Source organism: Palaemon carinicauda, chromosome 24 (genome assembly GCF_036898095.1).
Source record: "Palaemon carinicauda isolate YSFRI2023 chromosome 24, ASM3689809v2, whole genome shotgun sequence".
Lineage (NCBI taxonomy): Eukaryota > Metazoa > Arthropoda > Malacostraca > Decapoda > Palaemonidae > Palaemon > Palaemon carinicauda.
The window spans coordinates 80,362,839-80,382,885 of record NC_090748.1 but is presented as its reverse complement, the minus strand read 5'-3'; the positions used below and the strand labels follow the sequence as shown (position 1 = coordinate 80,382,885).

The following is a 20,047-nucleotide window of genomic DNA, read 5'->3' as shown; positions in this document are numbered from 1 at the left end:
AATGAGTTTTTAAGTAAAAGTTTTTTATAATTATTTTTCTCATGAAACACTCAAATCTCTTGAATGTATTTACTTTTCTATGCAAATTTTTGTACTATTGAAACCTCAGTGAAATATTCAGGCATTGTCCTTAAGTATTTAAAAAAACAACAGAGACTTCTTTTTATCTTGCAGTCGTCGTAATCGGCATGTACTCGTATCCGAATATCATAGTTTTCAGTCCCAACAGAACTACCTTGCAGTAATACAGAGAGAATTAATTAATGTAAACAACATTTCCTTTTCTTCCATATCTCTTGAAGGAGTCTGGCTGGTTTTATCTATGAATTTCATTAATCTGTGGACATTTTCATTTCACTGGAAATTTTTGTTACTACTAGAACAAAAAATAATCTACCTTCTCCATTTCCTTACAGCTCAGATGAAGAAGGTGAGGTCAAGGAAGATGAAGAAATACCAAATGGAGTTGCCACAAATATCTTACGCCCTCACCCATTTGCAACAGTTTCAGTGATCAATCCAGATGAAATTCCAGATGTACCGAAAAACAGGTTTTTATACCGTGGTGGGCCAGAAAAGGATGGAGAGCAAACGCGTATTGACAGAGGTAGAGAACGTGTTAGAGCTTATACCAAAAGTGGCCGCAAAGTCAAAGGAAGAGGGTCTTTGGTAAGAATTTTTTTTTACCAATTTTGTTTTAAAGACTTTACAGTGCATTATTATCCTATCAATAAAGCTTCTTTTTAGAGAAGATATTTGTAAGGAAGAAGGCCTTCCATTGTTTGAATAGTTCCCTAACATTGGGTTGATATCTAGTTATTGTGTTCTGGTAAAGTCACGAATTTCTTGGATAAAAAAAATCTTTTGGTTTTATAATATTCTTTGTATTAGTAATGTTGTAGATATGGGGCTGTTAAGGGTACAGGGTTTCTCTTGATATGAGGATGAAGGAAGTGTTTACAAGTGCACAGAAAACCTTTATGATATTTAATTAGTATTCATTCATTATTTATTCATCACAAACTCACTATATTATGATAGCCTTTTTAATTTAATGTGGTCTCTAGGGATTTCCCTGTTAAAGCTGGAACAGGGAATCCAGCATAACATGAATTAGCAAAGTACGTACTCAGTTTGTACAAGAGACACGAACGAGTTCAGGCTCTATTGAACTCTTTATGGCACCTGTAATGGTGAAATAATCATGCAATCAATGACACATATCACCGAGTACCAACAATGCTACTTGCTCCAAGCTGTCATCTTCATTACAGTCGCCAAGGTGTAAACAAGTTTGTTCCGTCACTCTATACAACCCCTCGCTATTTATAGGGATATTATTTTCGGCGTAGCTGAAAGACAAGCCATAAGAGTTTTAGTGAGGGATAACTGCCCTAACCGCTAGTTAGTCGGAGGGCTAGGGGTTAGCCAGCTACTCTGCTCACTCATACACTTAGGCTGAGCACCCACTTTGCCTTTGGCTCAGGTAGAGTGTGAACTTTGCCGCTCTCTCCCTCCTTAACTGACTGCCATTTGACCTATTGAAATATTGAAATATTACAGTTTCTTTTCTAATTCCTTTTTCTTTTGCAGTGTGTTTGTATTGCTCTTCTTGTCGGCCTCATATGCACGTGTGCCTTGGACCTGAGGGCCGCTCCTGCTGTACCTTTATGTCCGCCCTTGAGACAGCCCCCACTAACTGTGTCCGTCTTGCCGAGGTCAGCGGTGTGACTGGGACAACAGTTGTTCCGAATGTCCAGAGTGGTCTGCCTCCCAGTGGGAGAAGTTTGGGCATAGGCGAAAGAAGTCCAAACCAGATTCGTCTCCTTCGGAGTGTTCTTCGAAGTCGAACATGTCTCAGACTTCTTCTCTGACCTCCAGATCTCTTCCCGAAGCAGCTCCTCGAATCGTCTCCTTTGGGGAACGGCTGAGTAACAGCACAGATCGTTTAACCCCAGGTCTACCTTGAGGATCGAGGGACAGTATTGTTTTCCCTGGCGAAACGGTTCCGCCCCTTCCCCTGGGAAGTGGCTGCTCCTTTTTTTGTCCTTTCCAGATGTTGTCGTCACTGGGTTTGACTGGTCTCCTGTCAAAGGAAGTTCTTTATGAGCTCCTTCAGTTTTGTGCTGAGAGGAAGCGGGCTCTGACTTCATCAGAGGTGGATCCTTCCCCGTTGGGAGTAGCTCCAGATGACCTTGGTGCCACTACCCCCATTCATAGTTTCTGTTGCTTGCTGATGTTACTGATGTTGAAGACGCGCTTCCCCCCTTCAAGCTGACTCTTCTGTCAGGGGGGAGCAAAGTCCGAGGCAGGTGTCTCCTTCGGGTGACTATCTCTTACCTGCAAGTGAGATCCCCCAGAGGTACCCTCTTCCCGACAGACCAATGTGTGACTTTGCTGACTTTTTCAGAGCAGGCTCCCTCTTCGGAGGAACCTGCTATGCGTTTCCCTCAGTCCTTGCTCAGTCCTGTAAAGGAACGACACCCCGAGCCTTCGGGCTCTCGTCAAGCTGAGGCTCCGGGTTTCATACGAGACGAACATCGTTCTCCCCGTACGTGAGAGTGTCACTCGCCTGAATGAGCCCCTATGTATTGTGGGACTCCACCTCCCAGGTGCTTTTCTGTTAGCACCACCAGCGACTCTCTCCGAGAGCTCGCAAGTTTCTCTCTCGGCATTCGCCTATCAGGCGTTCACGAAGGCGGCACTGGCAACCTTACCGCTCTTAGCTCCCTCGCTGTTTACCCTCGCATCGGTCCTTGAGACCGACTGCTCCAATTCCCTCGCAGGCTCACAAGTGCCTGTCTCCAAGGGATTGTCATCCATCGGGAGACCATCTCGCCCTGCGTGATCACCGGAGTGACGAATCCCATCACAAGGTACGTTGGGCCCAGAGTGGACAACCAAATGAGGCCCCGAAGCAGAGCACTATCGATTGATTGATTTATTTAAAGTTTTCTGGTATAAATAAAGAATAAAAGAATATTCAATTAAAACAATAAAACCAAATATGTCATTATAAAAGTTAAATGGCTTTCAGAAGATCTGCTCATGAAATAATTCTAGAATTACTGCAAGCAAAATACGACACATCATGTTCAAGAATCTTGGCAACAATGAACCTGCCATCCTCACCTCGACCCTCAAACAGATTCTATTTGTAACGATACTATAAGAGCTTCCATGCTTCAGCAAGAGAGGTCGAGGGAAGTCTCACTTCAGGACCTCAGCAAGAGACTCCCTGCCTCCTTTGACGACTTTGACCCTCCCCTGGCTCCTATGGGTGAGATCTCGGAGGTGAATGAGCAATTAGATTATGAGGACGATCTATTACCTAGAGCAGTTAGCCCTAAGTTCACGGAAGCATAGCAGAGATAGTCCGAGCATGCCTTCTGAGAGGCCTTGGCCTGCATTAGAACCATGAATGAGCTGTCAAATCTATCGACAGCCTTGCTAGGTGGTAAAGATACGGTCCTTGACCATGTCTATGGCACTCAAAGATCCCTGAGGGCCAGTGCAGCTTTGCCCTGGTCAAAGGGGTTGAAGAGTGCCAGAAGGGAGGCAGTGTTACAAGCTATAAGCTCCGCTAGCTCCCTCTGAGCAAGCTCCTCTTCTAAGCTCCTCTTGCTTCCGTTTATGCAGTAGAGGAGATATTATGATGTGATCAGTGAGCCTCTTCCTGCGTTACCTCTGGGCCACTCTACTGTATAGAGGCTGGGCCACTCTACTGTATAGAGGCTTGTACGAGAGGGGTTCCCTTCGAGAGATTGTCAGGGCCTTCAGCCTCTTTCTCGGCTTTGCAGATTATCAACCAGGAGAAAATTGCAAAGAATTCCATATAGGCTACTTTGTGGCTGTATCTCTGGTTGGGATCGGTGGGACAACTGATCAGGTCTGAGGACTGGTCACGTGAATCCACCAAGAGGTTGATGGAGACCTTCCTTTTGTCTGGTACCAGGATGATTGAGTTCCTTTTCCACTAGGTTGCTATTCTGTCGGCAAACACCATCTTAAAGAGACGGGACTCAATCATTGAAAGGCTCCATTGACAGCTCATGCAAGCTGAGGTATCCAGGCTGAGAAACTCCTCTTTCGAGGTGAGTTCCCTGTTTGATCTGGAAGACGTCGAGCGAGTGGCGGAGAGGTGGAGGAAGTCCAACCAGGACTCCCTCCTCTAGAATCTCAAAACAACAGAAGGTGTCCAAGAAGCCCTTTAAGGACAACTAGAAAGAGTCAGAGTTCTTCCAGTGAGGGAAGGGAAATATGGGAGCTGGCTGATGCCGCTCTTGCTAGGATGGGCAAGCCTCCCACCTGTCCACCCGTGGGGGGGATGCTTGCAAAGCCGCTGGCAAAGGTGACTGCAGCTCGGGGCCGAACCCTGGAGGGTTGAGGTGATTTGTTTAGGGTATCGCATCCCGTTCATTTTATCTCAATCCATTGACTTGGGATCCTGTCCCAACAAGCTTCGCTCCTACGTGAAGGGATCCGCGAAGGAGCTGGTCCATCGGGCCGAAGTCCAGACCATGTTGGAGAAGGGTGCTCTCCAAGAGGTCCTCGATGCGTCCCCAGTTGTCTCCAGCCAACTGTTGTGAAAAAAGACATCTGGAGGTTGGAGACCAGTCATCGATCTCTCCGCCTTGAACAAGTTTGTCAAACAAACTTTGTTCAAGATAGAGACAGCGAACATGGTCAGACAAGCAATAAGACCACAGGACTTCATGTGTACACTTGATCTCAAGGACGCATACTTCTAGATCCCAGTTCATCCATCTTCAAGGAAGTATCTAAGGATCATGGTTGATCAAAAACAATACCAGTTCAAGATTCTGTGTTTTGGTCTTTCCACGGCACCCCAGGTCTATACGAAAGTGTTCTCCCTAGTTTCCTCTTGGGCTCACAGAATCAGCATCTGTCTCCTAAGATATCTGGACGACTGGCTGATTCTAGCAGACTCGGTGTCTACCCTTCTTTAACACCAAGACAAGCTTTGGAGGCTTTACCAAGATCTGGGGATCAGGGATCATGGTAAACCTTGAGAATTCACATCTGCTCCCCTCTCAAAGACTGGTATATCTAGGCATGATCACAGACACCGAACAGCACAAAGCATTTTCATCAGACAAAAGAATTTGGTGGCTGAGGAAGGCAGCAGGGCCCTTCCTCAGGCAAGAAGGGCTTCCAGCCCAGAGCTGATTGCATCTCATAGGCCACCTATCATCCTTGGCCCGTCTAGTTCCATATGGTTGCCTCAGGATAAGATCCTGTCAGTGGCACCTTAAGTCCTTGTGGAATCAAGCAAGCAATTCCCCAGACACCCTGGTTTAACTAGGGTCAGAGGTACTGACGGACCTCAAATGGTGGGTGGCAGATGAAAACCTCCAGAAAGGGGTCAATCTTCTCGTCCCTCCCCTGGAACTGATGCATTTTTTGGATGCATCAAAAGAAGGGTGGCGGACCCATATACTGCACCACACCATCTCCGGCCCTTGCTCTGAATCAGAGGGGTACCAGCATATAAATCTCTTGGAGATGAGGGCAGTGTTTCTTGCCCTCCAACAGTTCCACCAGTTCCTGGCAGTGCAGTCCATGGTCTTGATGAGCAACAACTCCACAGTTAGTAGCCTACATTAACAAGCAAGGCAGTACCTTTTCGCAGCCCCTGTGCCATCTAGCAGTAGAGATACTTAGATGGGTGGAAGAAGACTCCGGGTCCCTTTCTGCTCTCTTCATTCCAGGCAAGAGGAATGTGTTTACAGACTTCCTGAGTAGAGCAACTCAGATAGTGGACTCCGAGTGGTTTTTGAATCGTCTAGTAGCCGACAAAGTCCTGACTTTGTGGGGTTCCTCGACTGTAGACAACCCTGAATAATAGGCTCCCGCTCTACTGCTCCCCAATCCCGGATCCCTAAGTACAACATCGATGTACTGTATATGCATTTCTCCCATTCTGTCTGATGAGAAAAGAACTCAACAAATTCTGAACAAGCAAGAACTTATGACATTGATAGCTCCACTATGGCATCACGCACAGTGGTTCCTGGACCTTCTGCAGCTCTTGACAGAGCTTCCGAGGTAACTTCTATGACACAAGCTACTCAAACAACCACACACGTACATCTTTCACAAAGCCGTAGTTTCGCTTCAAATTCACGCCTGGAGACTACTGTCCTGCATCTCCTTACTCAGAGGATTTGGCAACAAGTTGTGGAAAGGATGTCTTGACTCCTCAGATGCTCTTCTGCATCAGTTTATCTGGCTAAGTGGTCTGTTTTGTGTGGTTGGTGTTATGGAAGGGGTATCACTCCCCTCAGAGAGAGAGAGAGAGAGAGAGTTTTTATAATTACACAGTGTACTATACAAAAGAAATCTTTGTAAAGCAAATCTATACTGTTTAAAATATGACAAAATATTGCTGACTCGTTACCGAAGTTTAGTCTATTCACTGCCGATAAATGAACCCAGTTTACGTGTGAAAACCTTGAACACCCGAAGGGAAAAATAAAGCTTGTATATATACTCTACTAAACAAAAATTATGTTTTAATATACCATCATTAACTTGCCATTAAAATTATCGAAAGGTTAGAGAAAGATAAAGATTGCCGCGAACGTAACCACGATTCTGTTTACTGTACATTTTGTCAGCTGGACCCACATAGTTAAAGTTGATTTCATTGTTGATGTGGAATTTTATCCTTAAATAAGCTATTTATTGTGAACTTATGTTAATAAGATGTAAGGTTAATATCGTTTTGTAACATTTATTATCAAGCACTGTATTTAGGGCTACACTACCAATATACTTAAAAAAGACATTTTGTAGTGCTATACTTGCAGACTTTGAACAGCTTCCCAGATACAGAAACTTTATTTTTGAAAAATAGTGAGCGCATAAAAAATTTTCTGTACCTGCGAAGCTGTTCAAAGTCTGAGTCGAGCATCACAAAATTTATCAAATTATTTTCTTTTCAAGTATATTGGTAGCCCTAAATACGGTGCTTAATAGTAAATGTTACCAAACAATATTTACTTTACATTTCATTAACATAATTTCATAATAAATAGCCTATTTAACCCATTATCTACCAGTGATCTCATATGAGATCACTTAGAAATCACAAATTTCCTAATTATCTGTCAATATTTACACATATCTAACCTTTTTGCCATATCTACTAGGTATATTTCTGATATTCTAATAAGGTTTTCTAATTTTTCACCGAAAATGTAACGAAACATAAGTTGAAAATTATCAGAATTTGACTCGGGAGAAGTGTCAATATAAAATTGTTCAAAAAATTCATACTAAACTACAATTAGAAGGTAATAACAGATGGTATATGTTGAAGTAACACATGTTAAACATTTGAATGCTAAAAAACAATAATAGATGTAGTATAAAGAGAATAAAAGACTACTATAAAAGTTGCCGATCTCATACCAGATCATTGGGAGGAAGTGATTACAAATTAGACGGGTCCCAACATGAATTACATGTTGCTGCGCAAATTGTCAGTGAAGAAGTAATTGATGATACAACGGGAGAAAATGTTGCTAATCATTTGAAAATTAGCGTTAAAACAAAGAAAGCACCAAATAAAAAAAAGAAAATATGCAATTCAGTACCAACATGGCAAGACACCGGAATACATAAATGTTCATGATCGCAGTAAGGCTTATGAAAATGACTTGATGAACATGAAAGAACAATTGAAGGGCTCAACTCTTGTTGAAGTATTTGAATAAATTTTTTCTAAAGAAATAAAACTCATGATCAAAGAAAGTGTTTGATATGCTACAGAATGTAAGAACAGGCCTACAAATTATTCATTGGAATGTTACTTATAGCTGGTTATCATAAGTTTCCTGCAGAAACAATACTGGTCAAACGATGAAGATTTGGACCTACAAATCGTGAAAAATGCAATGTCTAGGTCAAGATGCCAAGAAATGAAAAGCATTCTACATTTTTGTGACAATAATGAAGCCAAAAATAATAAAAAGGATAGATGACTCACAGTAAAAACTGATTGCTGCTACGCAAAAATCATTTGTGAAGTTTGGTATTTTTGAAGAACACCTTGCTGTTGATGAAATGATGGTCAAATATTATGTTCATAATGCTCTGAAACAATTCATTAGGGTTAAGCCAATTAGGTTTGCCTACAAGTTTTGGGCATTATGCAGTGTCTCTGGCTATTGCTACAATTTTGATCGATATTTTGTCAAGAGCTCATCTGAAGACAAACACACAGACTTACTGCTTGCATCAAAAGTTGTATCGAACATGCTAGATGTCATAAAGGAACCACAATCATATAGTGTCTTCTTTGATAACTTATTTACCAGATATGAGTTACTGTTCATCTTCGCGATCTCGGCTATCAAGCAACTGGAACTGTGTAAGAACAGGTTAAAGAAATGCCCTTTGATGGAAGCAGAAGAATTGAAAAAGCAAAAAAGAGGAACATGCAGCTTTAGCTTTGACACCAATGAAGAAATTCTTTTTGTAAGAGGGCTTAATAATACAAGCGTCACTATTGGAACTAATTATGATACAGTGAAACCTCTTCAAAAAGTGCAACGTTGGCTGAAGGAATGCAAATCAAAGGATTTAGTGCCTCAATCTTATGTGTTCAAAAATTATAGTGTATATATGGGAAGTGTCGATTTGCCTGATTGGTGGATCAGTAAATATGCAACAACAATCAGAGCTAAAAAGTGGTATTGGCCCATTTTCATTCGAATTGTGGACATGGCAGTTGTGAGTGCCCATATCATATATAACTTGATAGATGGCGACGATGAAAAACCAGCCAAGAAAATGAATATGCTTGAATTTAGAAGAGCAATTTGCCGATCCTAATTGAAAATTCTTACAAACAGGAAACAACTAGGTAAAAAGCGCAGCTGTTCAGCGCCTTCACAAATCCCTCATGATATTCGCTTTGATTGCAAAGAACACATTATAATGAAACGAAGTGAACAAAGGTGATGCCAGAATAAGCCATGCCGTGCTAAGCCCAGGACATATTGTTCGAAATATACACACACACACACACACATATATATATATATATATATATATATATATATATATATATATATATATATATATATGTGTGTGTGTATATATATATATATATATATATATATATATATATATATATATATATATATATATATATATATATATATACTGTGATACCTCTGGATACGAAAGTTTCTGCTTACGAAAAATTCAGGATGCGAAAAGTGATTCGAAGATTTTTATGCCCCAGGATACGGATAAAATTTCAGGATACGAAAACCTTACGAGATCCCAACTCTTCGCCGAGAGTAATTTTAGAAAGCGCGCGCCGCCTGACTTTGAACTTGGGTAGACTCATTTACAGCCTCCCACTCACCCATTGGTTATCTCCCCACTCAGACGCTAGCTGACGCCATAAGATCCTGCTTTCCTATTGGTCGGCAACTATCCCAGCTTGCCTACGCACGGGCGTTCATCTCTCTCTCTCTCTTTTCGTTCCGACTGCGGTATCGTTAACAGACATTGTGTGCTTTCGCTTGTTTGACTTAGTGTTAATATACAGTACATTCGTACGCCACGTGTTATCGTTAATAAACATTCGTTACTGTGCACTGTACTGTATTAGTGTTTACTATACATAGACTGTATATAACGTTACGTAGTGTATTATATTACGTATTTCTGTAGCCATGGGTCCCAAGAATGTTGCCGAAGGAAAGAAGAAGAAGACGATGCTCTCGATGGAGACGAAACTTGAAATCGTTAAAAAGTACGAGTCTGGCATGCGTTTAAGTGTGATCGCCAAGGAGTATGGCCGGAATCCGTCTACGATAGGCACCATCCTGAAGCAGAAGGCGGCCATCAAAGCAGCAACACCTTCTAAGGGCGTCACTATTTTCTCCAACAAGAGAACGCACGTGCATGACGAGATGGAGAGGCTGCTTCTTGTGTGGATCAAGGACAAAGAGATCTCAGGAGACACCATCACTGAGACTACAATTTGCCAGAAGGCCTCCGCCATTTTCGGTGATCTCGTGCGTGTTCAGGCCGAAGAAGGAGCAGGAGAAGGAACATCCCAGCAGGAACCCCCAGAGTTCAAGGCTTCTCGTGGGTGGTTCGAGAAGTTCAAGAAAAGGACTGGCATCCATTCAGTGGTACGGCATGGGGAGGCAGCCAGCTCGGACACGAAGGCCGCCGAAGCCTTTGTTAAAACGTTCGACGAGTTGACTCTGCAGGAAGGCTACAGTTCGCAGCAAGTTTTCAATTGCGATGAAACTGGGCTTTTATGGAAGAAAATGCCTCGTCGGACGTTCATCACGGCGGAGGAGAAGAGGCTACCCGGACATAAGCCTATGAAGGACAGGCTTACCCTTGCTTTTTGTGCAAACGCCAGTGGGGACTGCAAGATAAAGCCCCTGCTGGTGTACCATTCAGAAAATCCCCGAGCCTTCAAAGCCCATAAAGTCATTAAGGAGAACCTTCCCGTGATGTGGAAGGCGAATGCAAAAGCCTTGGTAACGAGGCAACTGTTCATTGATTGGGTGAATGTCTGCTTCGGTCCGACTGTCCGAAAATATTTGGAAGAAAAGCGCCTCCCTATGAAATGTCTGCTGGTGTTGGACAATGCTCCAGCTCACCCTCCTGGCCTCGAGGAATATCTTCTGGCCGAGTATTCCTTCATAAAGGTCCTGTATCTACCGCCTAACACCACCCCTCTCCTCCAGCCCATGGACCAGCAAGTTATTTCTAATTTTAAAAAATTGTACACGAAGCATCTCTTCAAGAGATGTTTCCAAGTCACAGAGAGTACAAACCTCACTCTGCGTGAATTTTGGAAAGATCACTTCAACATCGTGATATGCCTCAAACTCATCGATCTCGCTTGGCAGGAAGTTTCGAGGCGTACCCTAAACTCATCTTGGAGGAAGCTGTGGCCTGATGCTGTCTCTGCACGAGACTTCGAGGGGTTCGGGAAGCCTGGAGGAGAAGCCGAGATCGTTGACGATCCTGAACCAATTCAGCAGTCTGAGGTGGCTGACATCGTACATCTTGGTACGTCCATGGGGCTGGAAGTTAGCGCGGAAGATATCGATGAACTTATCGAGGAGCACCATGAGGAGTTGACGACGGACGACTTGAAGGAGTTGGAGACGATGCAAGTGAGTGATTTTCAAGAGCAGCTCTCTAGCGGTGATGAGGAGGATGTTGCACCTTTGAAAACGGCAGACATCAAGGAAATTCTTGCATGTTTCCATAAAATGGCAGACTACGTCGAAAAGGAACATCCAGAAAAAGTTTATACCAACCGTGCGCTTCAACACTGCAATGACGTTTGCCTAACGCATTTTAGAAATGTGTTGAAAAGTAGGCAGAAACAAGCTTCAATGGATAGTTTCTTATTAAAGAGGCCAGCGGTATTAGTAGGCCAAGACGAAGGTGAAAGTGAAGAAAAGAAACAGAAAAGAGGAAGGGATGAAGAATTAGAAGGTGAAAGTAAAGAAAAGAAACAGAAAAAAGAAAGTGATGAAGAAGTAGAAGAGATTTAGAAAATAAGAAAAACGTAAAGTTATAAAAGGGCAAAAAAAAAAAATTCAATTTTAAGTTTTATGTTACCGTTAAGTGTTAAAGTAATTTTTTCTTTCATTTTTATAGTTTTTACGTAATGTTAAGTGTTAATTATTTCTGCCATTTTTTTTATTTCGTAAAGTTTAAGTGTTAATGTGTTAAGTGTGTAAATTACTGTACGTAGTCTGTCACTTGTTACGTTTTCTGCCTTATGCCATCCTCCTCTGCCGCGACTTCGCTATCGGACATCGTCTCAATCAAAAGGTAAGTTTTAACTTTTTTGTTACACTAATTAACTGTAACCTTTTTTTTCAGAGTGTACGGGTATCAATCATTAATTTAGGTGTACGTACAGGTAACAATACACCTTCACTGATCTAAATGCTTTACGTACATACAGTACCGTAACTTTTATACAGTAGTAAAGAAAACGGACCGTTTTCTTTGGGCTTGGGGGGGATAACTTGGCTATAACTACATTATTGAATAATCTCATAGTGGTTTCTGGAATGGATTAGGCTGTTTTTAACGGTTGTGTTAATTATTGAATGATAGAAATGGCTGCATTGCATGTTTATTACTACAGTTTAGCGTGTTTATGAAAGAAAAGGTGACTTTTTATAAGGCTTGGAATGGATTAGGCTATTTACATGTAAAACGCGACTCAGGATACGAAAATATCAGGATACGAAACCGCATCCTGAACGGATTAATTTCGTATCCTGAGGCATCACTGTATATATATATACATACATACATACATATATACTGTACATACTGTGGAGGATTGTATTTTTGTTAAAGATGAGCGGGACTTTGGTCCGGGCAAGTCTCCCTGCGGCAACCAACAAGGATCAACAGGGTAGGATAGGAGCGCTAAGACTTGAGGGCACAGCACTCTGGCAGTAACTTTGGTGCTGCAGTTCACGAACTTTCTCTCTGGTAATAAAGTATTCTCCATCCAGAGACCTAAAACTTCCACACATGACTAAGCAAATGATTGATGGTCTACCTTAGCTATGTCTATCTAAGGTCATCTACAGTGAGATGCTGTACAGGCATTTACATTAAAATAGACAAAGGCAATGGATAGGAGCAGTAATGTATTTAAGTAAAGCCAAATGGGGATTTTCACCTTCAAAGCACTAAGTTAAAGAAGAGTACACTCGCTTATACCAACTTATCTATACCTACAGGGGGATACCCTCAGCATCTCGGGTACAACTAACCCGTACTAAATTATAGATTGGTTTAAAGTAGAATCTTCAAATAATGGCGTTAAAGAAACCAATGTTTGCAATCTATTCTAATTTCTTTATTGCATTAAAGAAGAGAATCAGTACCTCAATAATGACTTTAAATGGCAAAATTAGTAAAAGACGTGTTGACTACAATTTACAACACAAAACATTGAAAATAATGGAATAAATGAATATGTTGGGATTAACCCTCAAATAGAATAAATAAAATGAAAATTTTATGGTAAAGGACCTATGCAGTAGGCTACTGTCAGGTCCAAACATGTTGCCAGTGATATCGGACAATTACCTGCAACTAAAGCACAATTACATTAAATTCCACGCACACAGCCCGAAACATTTTATGCCAGAACGTTACCTAAACTCAACTTCGAGACAAATGGATACTTATCTAAAGGGAAAATGGCCATTAATTATACTCACAAGAGTCTTGATCCTGGGTGCCTGTGTCCACAGAATGGCAGTCTTGAGTTCTACCTCACTATGCCTACTGCAGTGGTTTAGCGGAGTTAATGGCCCTTTCCAACTCTCCCCTAGCCTTATCAGAGGTTTCTGCAGGACTGGCTACTTCTCAATATCTGTGACCTCTCAAGGCTTCTTCTACTTGTCCTCGTCCTTCCTGGAATTGGAATCTGTCAATGTACAAGGGGACAGGCTAGTGGGAACGAGTGGGAGCACGAAGTTGACTCAGGAGCAATTGACCCACCTGGCAGTAACGTGGCCTGGAACTTTGTGAGGTAGAGTTCATGTCGGCAGCATCTGGCATCCTTCTCCCAACGACAGCGCATCTCAATGCGTAGGCTAGTGGTCTTGAGAGGCCATCTCTAATTTAGGACAGGCTTGAAACACTTGTGGTTTGTGAGTTTTAAGCAATACGCTTATTTCAAATACTGTACAAGGAGCAATCTTGCGACTCCAGGGATCAGATAATCTTAACTCTAAACATCTGGCATACAAAATAAAAAAATGTAACTAAAAGATAATTAGCAAATTGGGCTTACTTGTGTGGACAAACATACCTCCTAGACTAGCTGACTTGAGTTGTAGTAGAGAGAAATTTAAAGTACCTAAATACTTAAGGTAAAATAATGAATACAAAACGGATTTTGAGCAAAGCGAAAAATCTATTTTTGGGTGAGATAGCCATGTCGTCCTGATGGAAGGTACCTATAAGTAGCTTCCTAGGGTATATTTGACTACAGTAATATTCCCAGAGAATTTACCTTAATCTTCACCCCAAATAGCATTTTCGCTTCGAGGGGGAAAGTGGCAAAATTAGAAGGGGAGCCGTTATCAAGGTACCTTTCCTCCGTTACTACTTTGAGTATCCAGTTGACGCTGTACGTCGCCGCCATGTTTTATTCCTTGTAGCGTTGAGCAAGGTGCTACAGATATAGTAGTTTTGGGAGGGATCCTGCCAAGGCCTTTTCTATAGAAAAGGAGGGCGGGTCCATCAGGACAACATGGCTATCTCACCCAAAAATAGATTTTTCGCTTCGCTCAAAATCCGTTTTTTGGGCTCAGGCCATGTCGTCCTGATGGAAGGTTACCAGAGCATCATTTAGAAAGTACTGTATCTGTGGATTTTCCAAATGTGCCTTAACCTCAAGACAATATTTCCTTGGTCATCCAGACCATAGAGACATATGACGTTACCGTTATACGTCATTACTTCTAATCATAAACCATGTTAGTGCTTCCTGCCCCCTGCAGGGAAGAGTCATACTAGACTTAGGAAAGAGTCTCGAGGTTTGCACATACCATATGAACAAACATAGCATCAAGAGCATACAGGTCTCACTGTATGCGAAGCCAGGTAAAGTTTGTACTCGAATACGAACAAAGGTTTGCATATACCATATAAGCCAACATAGCATCCAGAGCATACAGGATTTGCTGTATGCGTAGCCAGGCAAAGCTTGTACCCGTGTAGGAACAAAGGTTTGCATATACCATATGATCAAACATAGCATCAAAAGCATACAGGTCTCCCTGTATGCATAGGCAGAGAAAGGTTGTACTCATATCAGAACAAAGGTAATAACTATCTATTTTGTTCATATATACATATGAAGATTATTAAAGGAAAATAATACTCTAGCATATCTTTATTGAATCAGATTTGGGGCGAAATAAGACGCAAATACCCATCAAGTATTTATTGGTAATAAATAACCAGCAAAATCAACATACATAACATAACGTTAACGTAGTGTTAATGAATGCAATAAGAAACTTGTATATTACAATCAAGACCAGAAATGATTATTTCACCTGAGAGGGAAAAGGTTATTAGGGCCACAAAAACTGAAAATTTATTAAATTTTCTAATATGCATTTGTGATAATGATTGTTTCTTCACACTGTGTAAAAACACACGGCACAAGTGTTGTCTCTATGTTTCTTCACCTTTAATAGCTAGAACAGTCCATAGTGCCACCTTGGTGACACTTATCTTTAAGTATTGCACTGTGCAGTGTCAACACCTTCACCCATACTTTAACAGTCCCAATCAATTCACTGTTCCTCGCAGCACTAGATGACAGGTTTCAGGACACTACCTGCCGCCACCACATAGCGTTTCAACTCTTGCACTTGCTTCGCATAGTGTTTAAAGAACACTCTGGATGACTTCCATCCAGTATATGAGCAAAGGTGCTCAAAGTCCGTGTATTGGAAAAATTCAATGACGAAGCAATTTTCCTGGGATCATGACCTGCGGGTGTACTGTCAGGATCCGCTCTGCAAATGAAATAGGTGATCTTCGCCCTTAGTTGTTTTAGGGATAGGTTTGACCCCGAGGTTTCTCCGTTAAAGAGCTGTCCTCCCCTGAAGTCTGAAGTTCTATGAAGATAGACCTTTAGACACTCCTCTGGACACAGCGAGACATCTTCCTTCAGAAGGCAGATTCTCCAGGGACCCCACCTTTTGGTAGGTAGCTCGTTCTTGGCGAGAAATGTTGGGTCAGGAAAAAGATTCAGTTCTCCCGCTTCTGTGAACTGAAGATGGCCCTCATCTCTAGAAAGGGCCACTATTTCACTAACTCTGGCCCCCGAGGATAGAGCAAACAAGAATACAGTATAACTTTCTGGGTTAAGTCTTTCAGAGAGCAATCCTCATTGTTCACTGTTGAAGCAAAGTGTACGACCTTATCCAAGGACCATGAAATAGGCTTCGGAGGTGCTGCAGGCCTAAGTCTAGCACAAGCCTTAGGGATGTTGTTAAATATTTCATTGGATAAGTCTACTTGGAAGGCGTATAGCAGAGGTCTAGTCAAGGCTGATTTACACGTTATCGTATTGGCTGCTAAACCTTGTTCATGAAGATGAATAAAGAAGGATAAACAGAAATCTGTTGAGATTTCTTTTGGTCCTTTTGCCTTGACGAAAGCAACCCACTTCTTCCAAGATAACTCATATTGTCTTCTAGTAGACTTAGACTTCTATTCTTCTAAGAAGTCTATACTGTCTGTCGAGATTCCAAACCTTTTCTTAACTGCTAAGGAGAGAAAATCATGAGATGAAGGTTTTGGGTTTTCTGTGATGAAGCGAAGACAGTCGACTTCTGTACTTGTTGAGTCAGTACTGGATCCGGCAGAGGGACCAGCCTCAGCTTCAGTTCCAATACTAGAGGGAACCAATTGCTCTTTGGCCACTTGGGAGCCACTAGAGCTGCCGTTCCCTGAAAGGATATCAGCTTGTTTAGGACCTTCAATAGGAGGTTGGTTGGAGGGAACAGGTAAATCCAGTTCCATCTGTTCCAGTCGAGGGACATGGCGTCCACCGCTTCCGCTAGAGGGTCCTCGTATGGGGCTACATAACGAGGTAGTTTCTTGTTGTCGCTCGTCACAAAGAGGTTGATCTGCAGTTCTGGGACTTGACGTAAGATGAAGGAGAATGATACTGCATCTAGGGACCATTCTGACTCTATCGGCGAGAGCCTGGATAGAGCGCCCGTTGTCATATTGCGGAACCCTTGAAGGTGAACTGCTGATAGATGCCATCTCTTCTGTTCTGCTAAGCGGAAGATGGCCAACATCACTTGGTTGATTTGGGGTGATCTCGAACCTTGATGATTCAACCATCTCACTATCACCTCAGTGTCCAGAATCAGTCTTATGTGGATTGAATGGCGAGAAGACAGTTTCTTCAGCGTGAGAAAGACTGCCATAGTTTCCAAAACGTTGATGTGGAAGGTCTTGAATAGAGAGGACCAAGTCCCTTTGACTTTCCGTTGGTGAGAGTGACCTCCCCATCCTTCCTTTGATGCGTCCGTATGGATGATAACTGAAGGTAGAGGTGGTTGTAAGGGCACGGACCTCTTCAGGTTCTTGGCCTTCGACCATGGCTTGAGAAGGGATTGTAGTCGAGTCGGTATCGGTCTTCTTAGATCTCTTCGAGCGTTTGATGCGTATCTTCTCCAGACTCCTGATGCATCTTTTAGCTGTGCTCTTAGCACCGGGTCTGTCGCTGATGCAAACTGAAGAGAACCTAGTACTCTTTCCTGTTGGCGTCTTGATATCCTGTCGGATTTCAGTAGTCTCTTGACAGATCCCGCTATCTCTCTCCTCTTCCCTGGGGGAATGGAAAGACAGTGTGACTAAGTTCCAATGTATTCCTAGCCATTGAAGCTCCTGAGCTGGAGATAATCGAGACTTCTTGACGTTGATCTTGAATCCCAGATGTTCCAGGAACTGGATCACTTTCTTGGATGCTGCATGCACTTCGTCTCGGATGCTGCCCACACCAGCCAGTCGTCCAGGTAGGCCACCACCTGGACACCTTCTAGGCTTAGTTGTTGAACGAGTGCATCTGCAAGCTTTGTAAAATTCCTTGGGGCTATATTTAGTCCATAGGGCATGGCTCTGAAGACATATTTCTTCTTCTGTAGCCTGAATCCTAGGTAGGAGGAGAGTGGGCGGTTGATTGGAATATGCCATGTCTATCGAGACTGTGTACGCCCGTTTTGGCAGCAGGGTCCTTATGTGTTGAAGGGTTAAATCCTGAATTGTTGTTTTCTATGAACTTGTTGAGTGGCGACAAGACCAGAATGACTCTGAGTTTGTCTGAGTCCTTCTTGGGAACACAAAACAGCCTTCCTTGGAATTTGATGGACTTTGCCCTCCTTATCACCCGTTTGCTCAAGAGTTCTCGGGTGTATTCTTCCAGAACGGGGGTGGAGTGTTGAAAGAATTGAGGAAATGATGGTGGAGCTGTCCTCCAGCTCCAACCTAGTCCGTTCTTGATTAGGCTGCGGGCCCGGGGATCGAAAGTCCAGCGATCCTGAAATCTTTGGAGTCTTCCTCCTACCGGAAGCATCTCATTGCTTCGGCTGTCCGGAGGACTTGCCTCCTTGACCGCGTCCTCCCTTACCCCCTCTTCCTCTTGGAGGGTGTCTAGAGGAGCCCCTTTTCGACCCTCTACCTTTAGGGCGAAAGGAGTGGTCTGCCTCTCGTAAGCAGGAGTAAAAGCTGGTGACTGGGCAACCAGCTGCTGAGGCACCTTCTGATAGGTAGGCTGGGGTTGTGCCACCATCTGGGGCACTGTGTTCATTGGAACTGCGGGAAGTTGTTGCTGTTTCCTGACAAGGTGAGAGGGCAACCTAGGTCTCTTCATCTTCCTTTTTGGTTGGGGACCCTCATCTGGGGAAGACTTCCTCTTCGCCGACATGCCCCACTTTTGGAGAAGATTCCTATTCTCCGTGGCAGCCTTGTCAACTACTTCTTTGGCCACCTCGCTCAGGAAGAGGTCTTTTCCCCAGATACTGGAAGCTATCAGCTTCCTGGGTTCGTGTTTCACTGCAGCCGAAGCAAACACGAACTCCCTACATGCACGTCTGGCCCTAACGAAGCCATATAGGTCTTTGACCAGCATTGCCAAATGTGATTTGGTGCCACAACCATGAACATGTCTGGGGATCTGTTATTGCTTGCCATTGCCTCCAAGGTAATCTGGAGGACAGGGATGCGGCAAGTCTCTCCTTTGTCTCTTGCTCTCTATGCAAGAGAAAGTCAGACAGCTTAGGGAGGTTTTCGCTGAACTGGCGTCCAGCAATATCTGCCTCCAACTTCCCAACTGAGAAGGTAAGGTGTATTTCCTTCCAGTCTTTGTCGTCCGTAGACAGAGCTAGGGATAAGGGTCTACACTCCTCGAGTGTAGGGCAAGGTTTCCCTGCTTCTACTGCCTTCATGACTGCCTTAAACCCTTTTTCTGCAAAGAGAAAGGCTAGTTTAGCTGGAGCAAGAAAAGAAGGGTGTTTCTTGCTATGGGCTGGCACTTTTGAATTAGTGAAGCCCCTGTCTTTCAGATTACTTGCCAGCAAAGCCTGAGCTTTACCATGGTCAAGAACTATGACCTCTTTTGGTTCTGTCTCCTCATTGGACACAGGTTCCACCTTCAAGCGGACGAAGCAGTCTAGGTAAGACTCAAAGCTGGGCCAAAAGTCCACATCCTCTTTGAGGACAGCCCCCAGCTTTTCTGAAATGAAGATCTTCCCTTTTGTAATTGGCATGTACTCTGCATGCTTCCAAGGGTTCACCTCGGAGCAAGAAGAAAGATCCTTCACGTTGAGTCTCTTCATGCTATTAATACCGGGAAAGTCATTCAGGCTAACTAAATAACTCATGCCTAACAAACGACAGTGCCCGTGACGCCTCTGGTTCAGGCAAAAGCTCTCTCACTTTATTTAACCTAATTTCACTGAGGCTAGAGCTGGAATTTATACAATGTAAAGATCAAATACTTAACTTTCCAGAGGCAGAAGAGGCTGGAGATTGCATGATAAATCCAAAAAGTAGAGCGTACATAAAAGAGCAATAGGGAAAATCACCGAACTGTAGCGCTACACTTATAGAAATAAAACATGGCGGCAATGTACAGCGCCATCTGGATACTCAAAGTAGTAACAGAGGAAGGGTACCTTGATAACGGCTCCCCTTCTAATTTTGACACCTTCCCCTCGAAGCGAAAACGCTATTCGGGGTGAAGATTGCTATGTGTCGTATCAAGATATATATCCCCTGATATTATGCGATATCCTTGAAAGAAATTTTAAGGATATTCGCGCCAGGAGTTAGAATTCTGTCTGGAGACCTAAAGGTAAATTCTCTGGGAATATCACTGTAGTCAAATATCCCGTAGAAAGCTACTTATAGGAACCTTCCATCAGGGCGACATGGCCTGAGCCCAAAAAATATT

The 20,047-nt window shown here is 43.0% G+C and overlaps 1 protein-coding gene across 1 annotated transcript in view; it reads left to right on the top strand.

Moving 5' to 3' along the window:
• The window catches only part of Moca-cyp (nuclear cyclophilin protein Moca-cyp), a 321,526-nt gene that overhangs the window by 265,499 nt on the left and 35,980 nt on the right, over positions 1-20,047 (top strand). Inside the window, exon 8 of the mRNA XM_068348233.1 lies at positions 417-669. Within this exon, the coding sequence (XP_068204334.1) occupies positions 417-669 (253 nt within the window). The remainder of the gene's footprint in view (positions 1-416; positions 670-20,047) is intronic.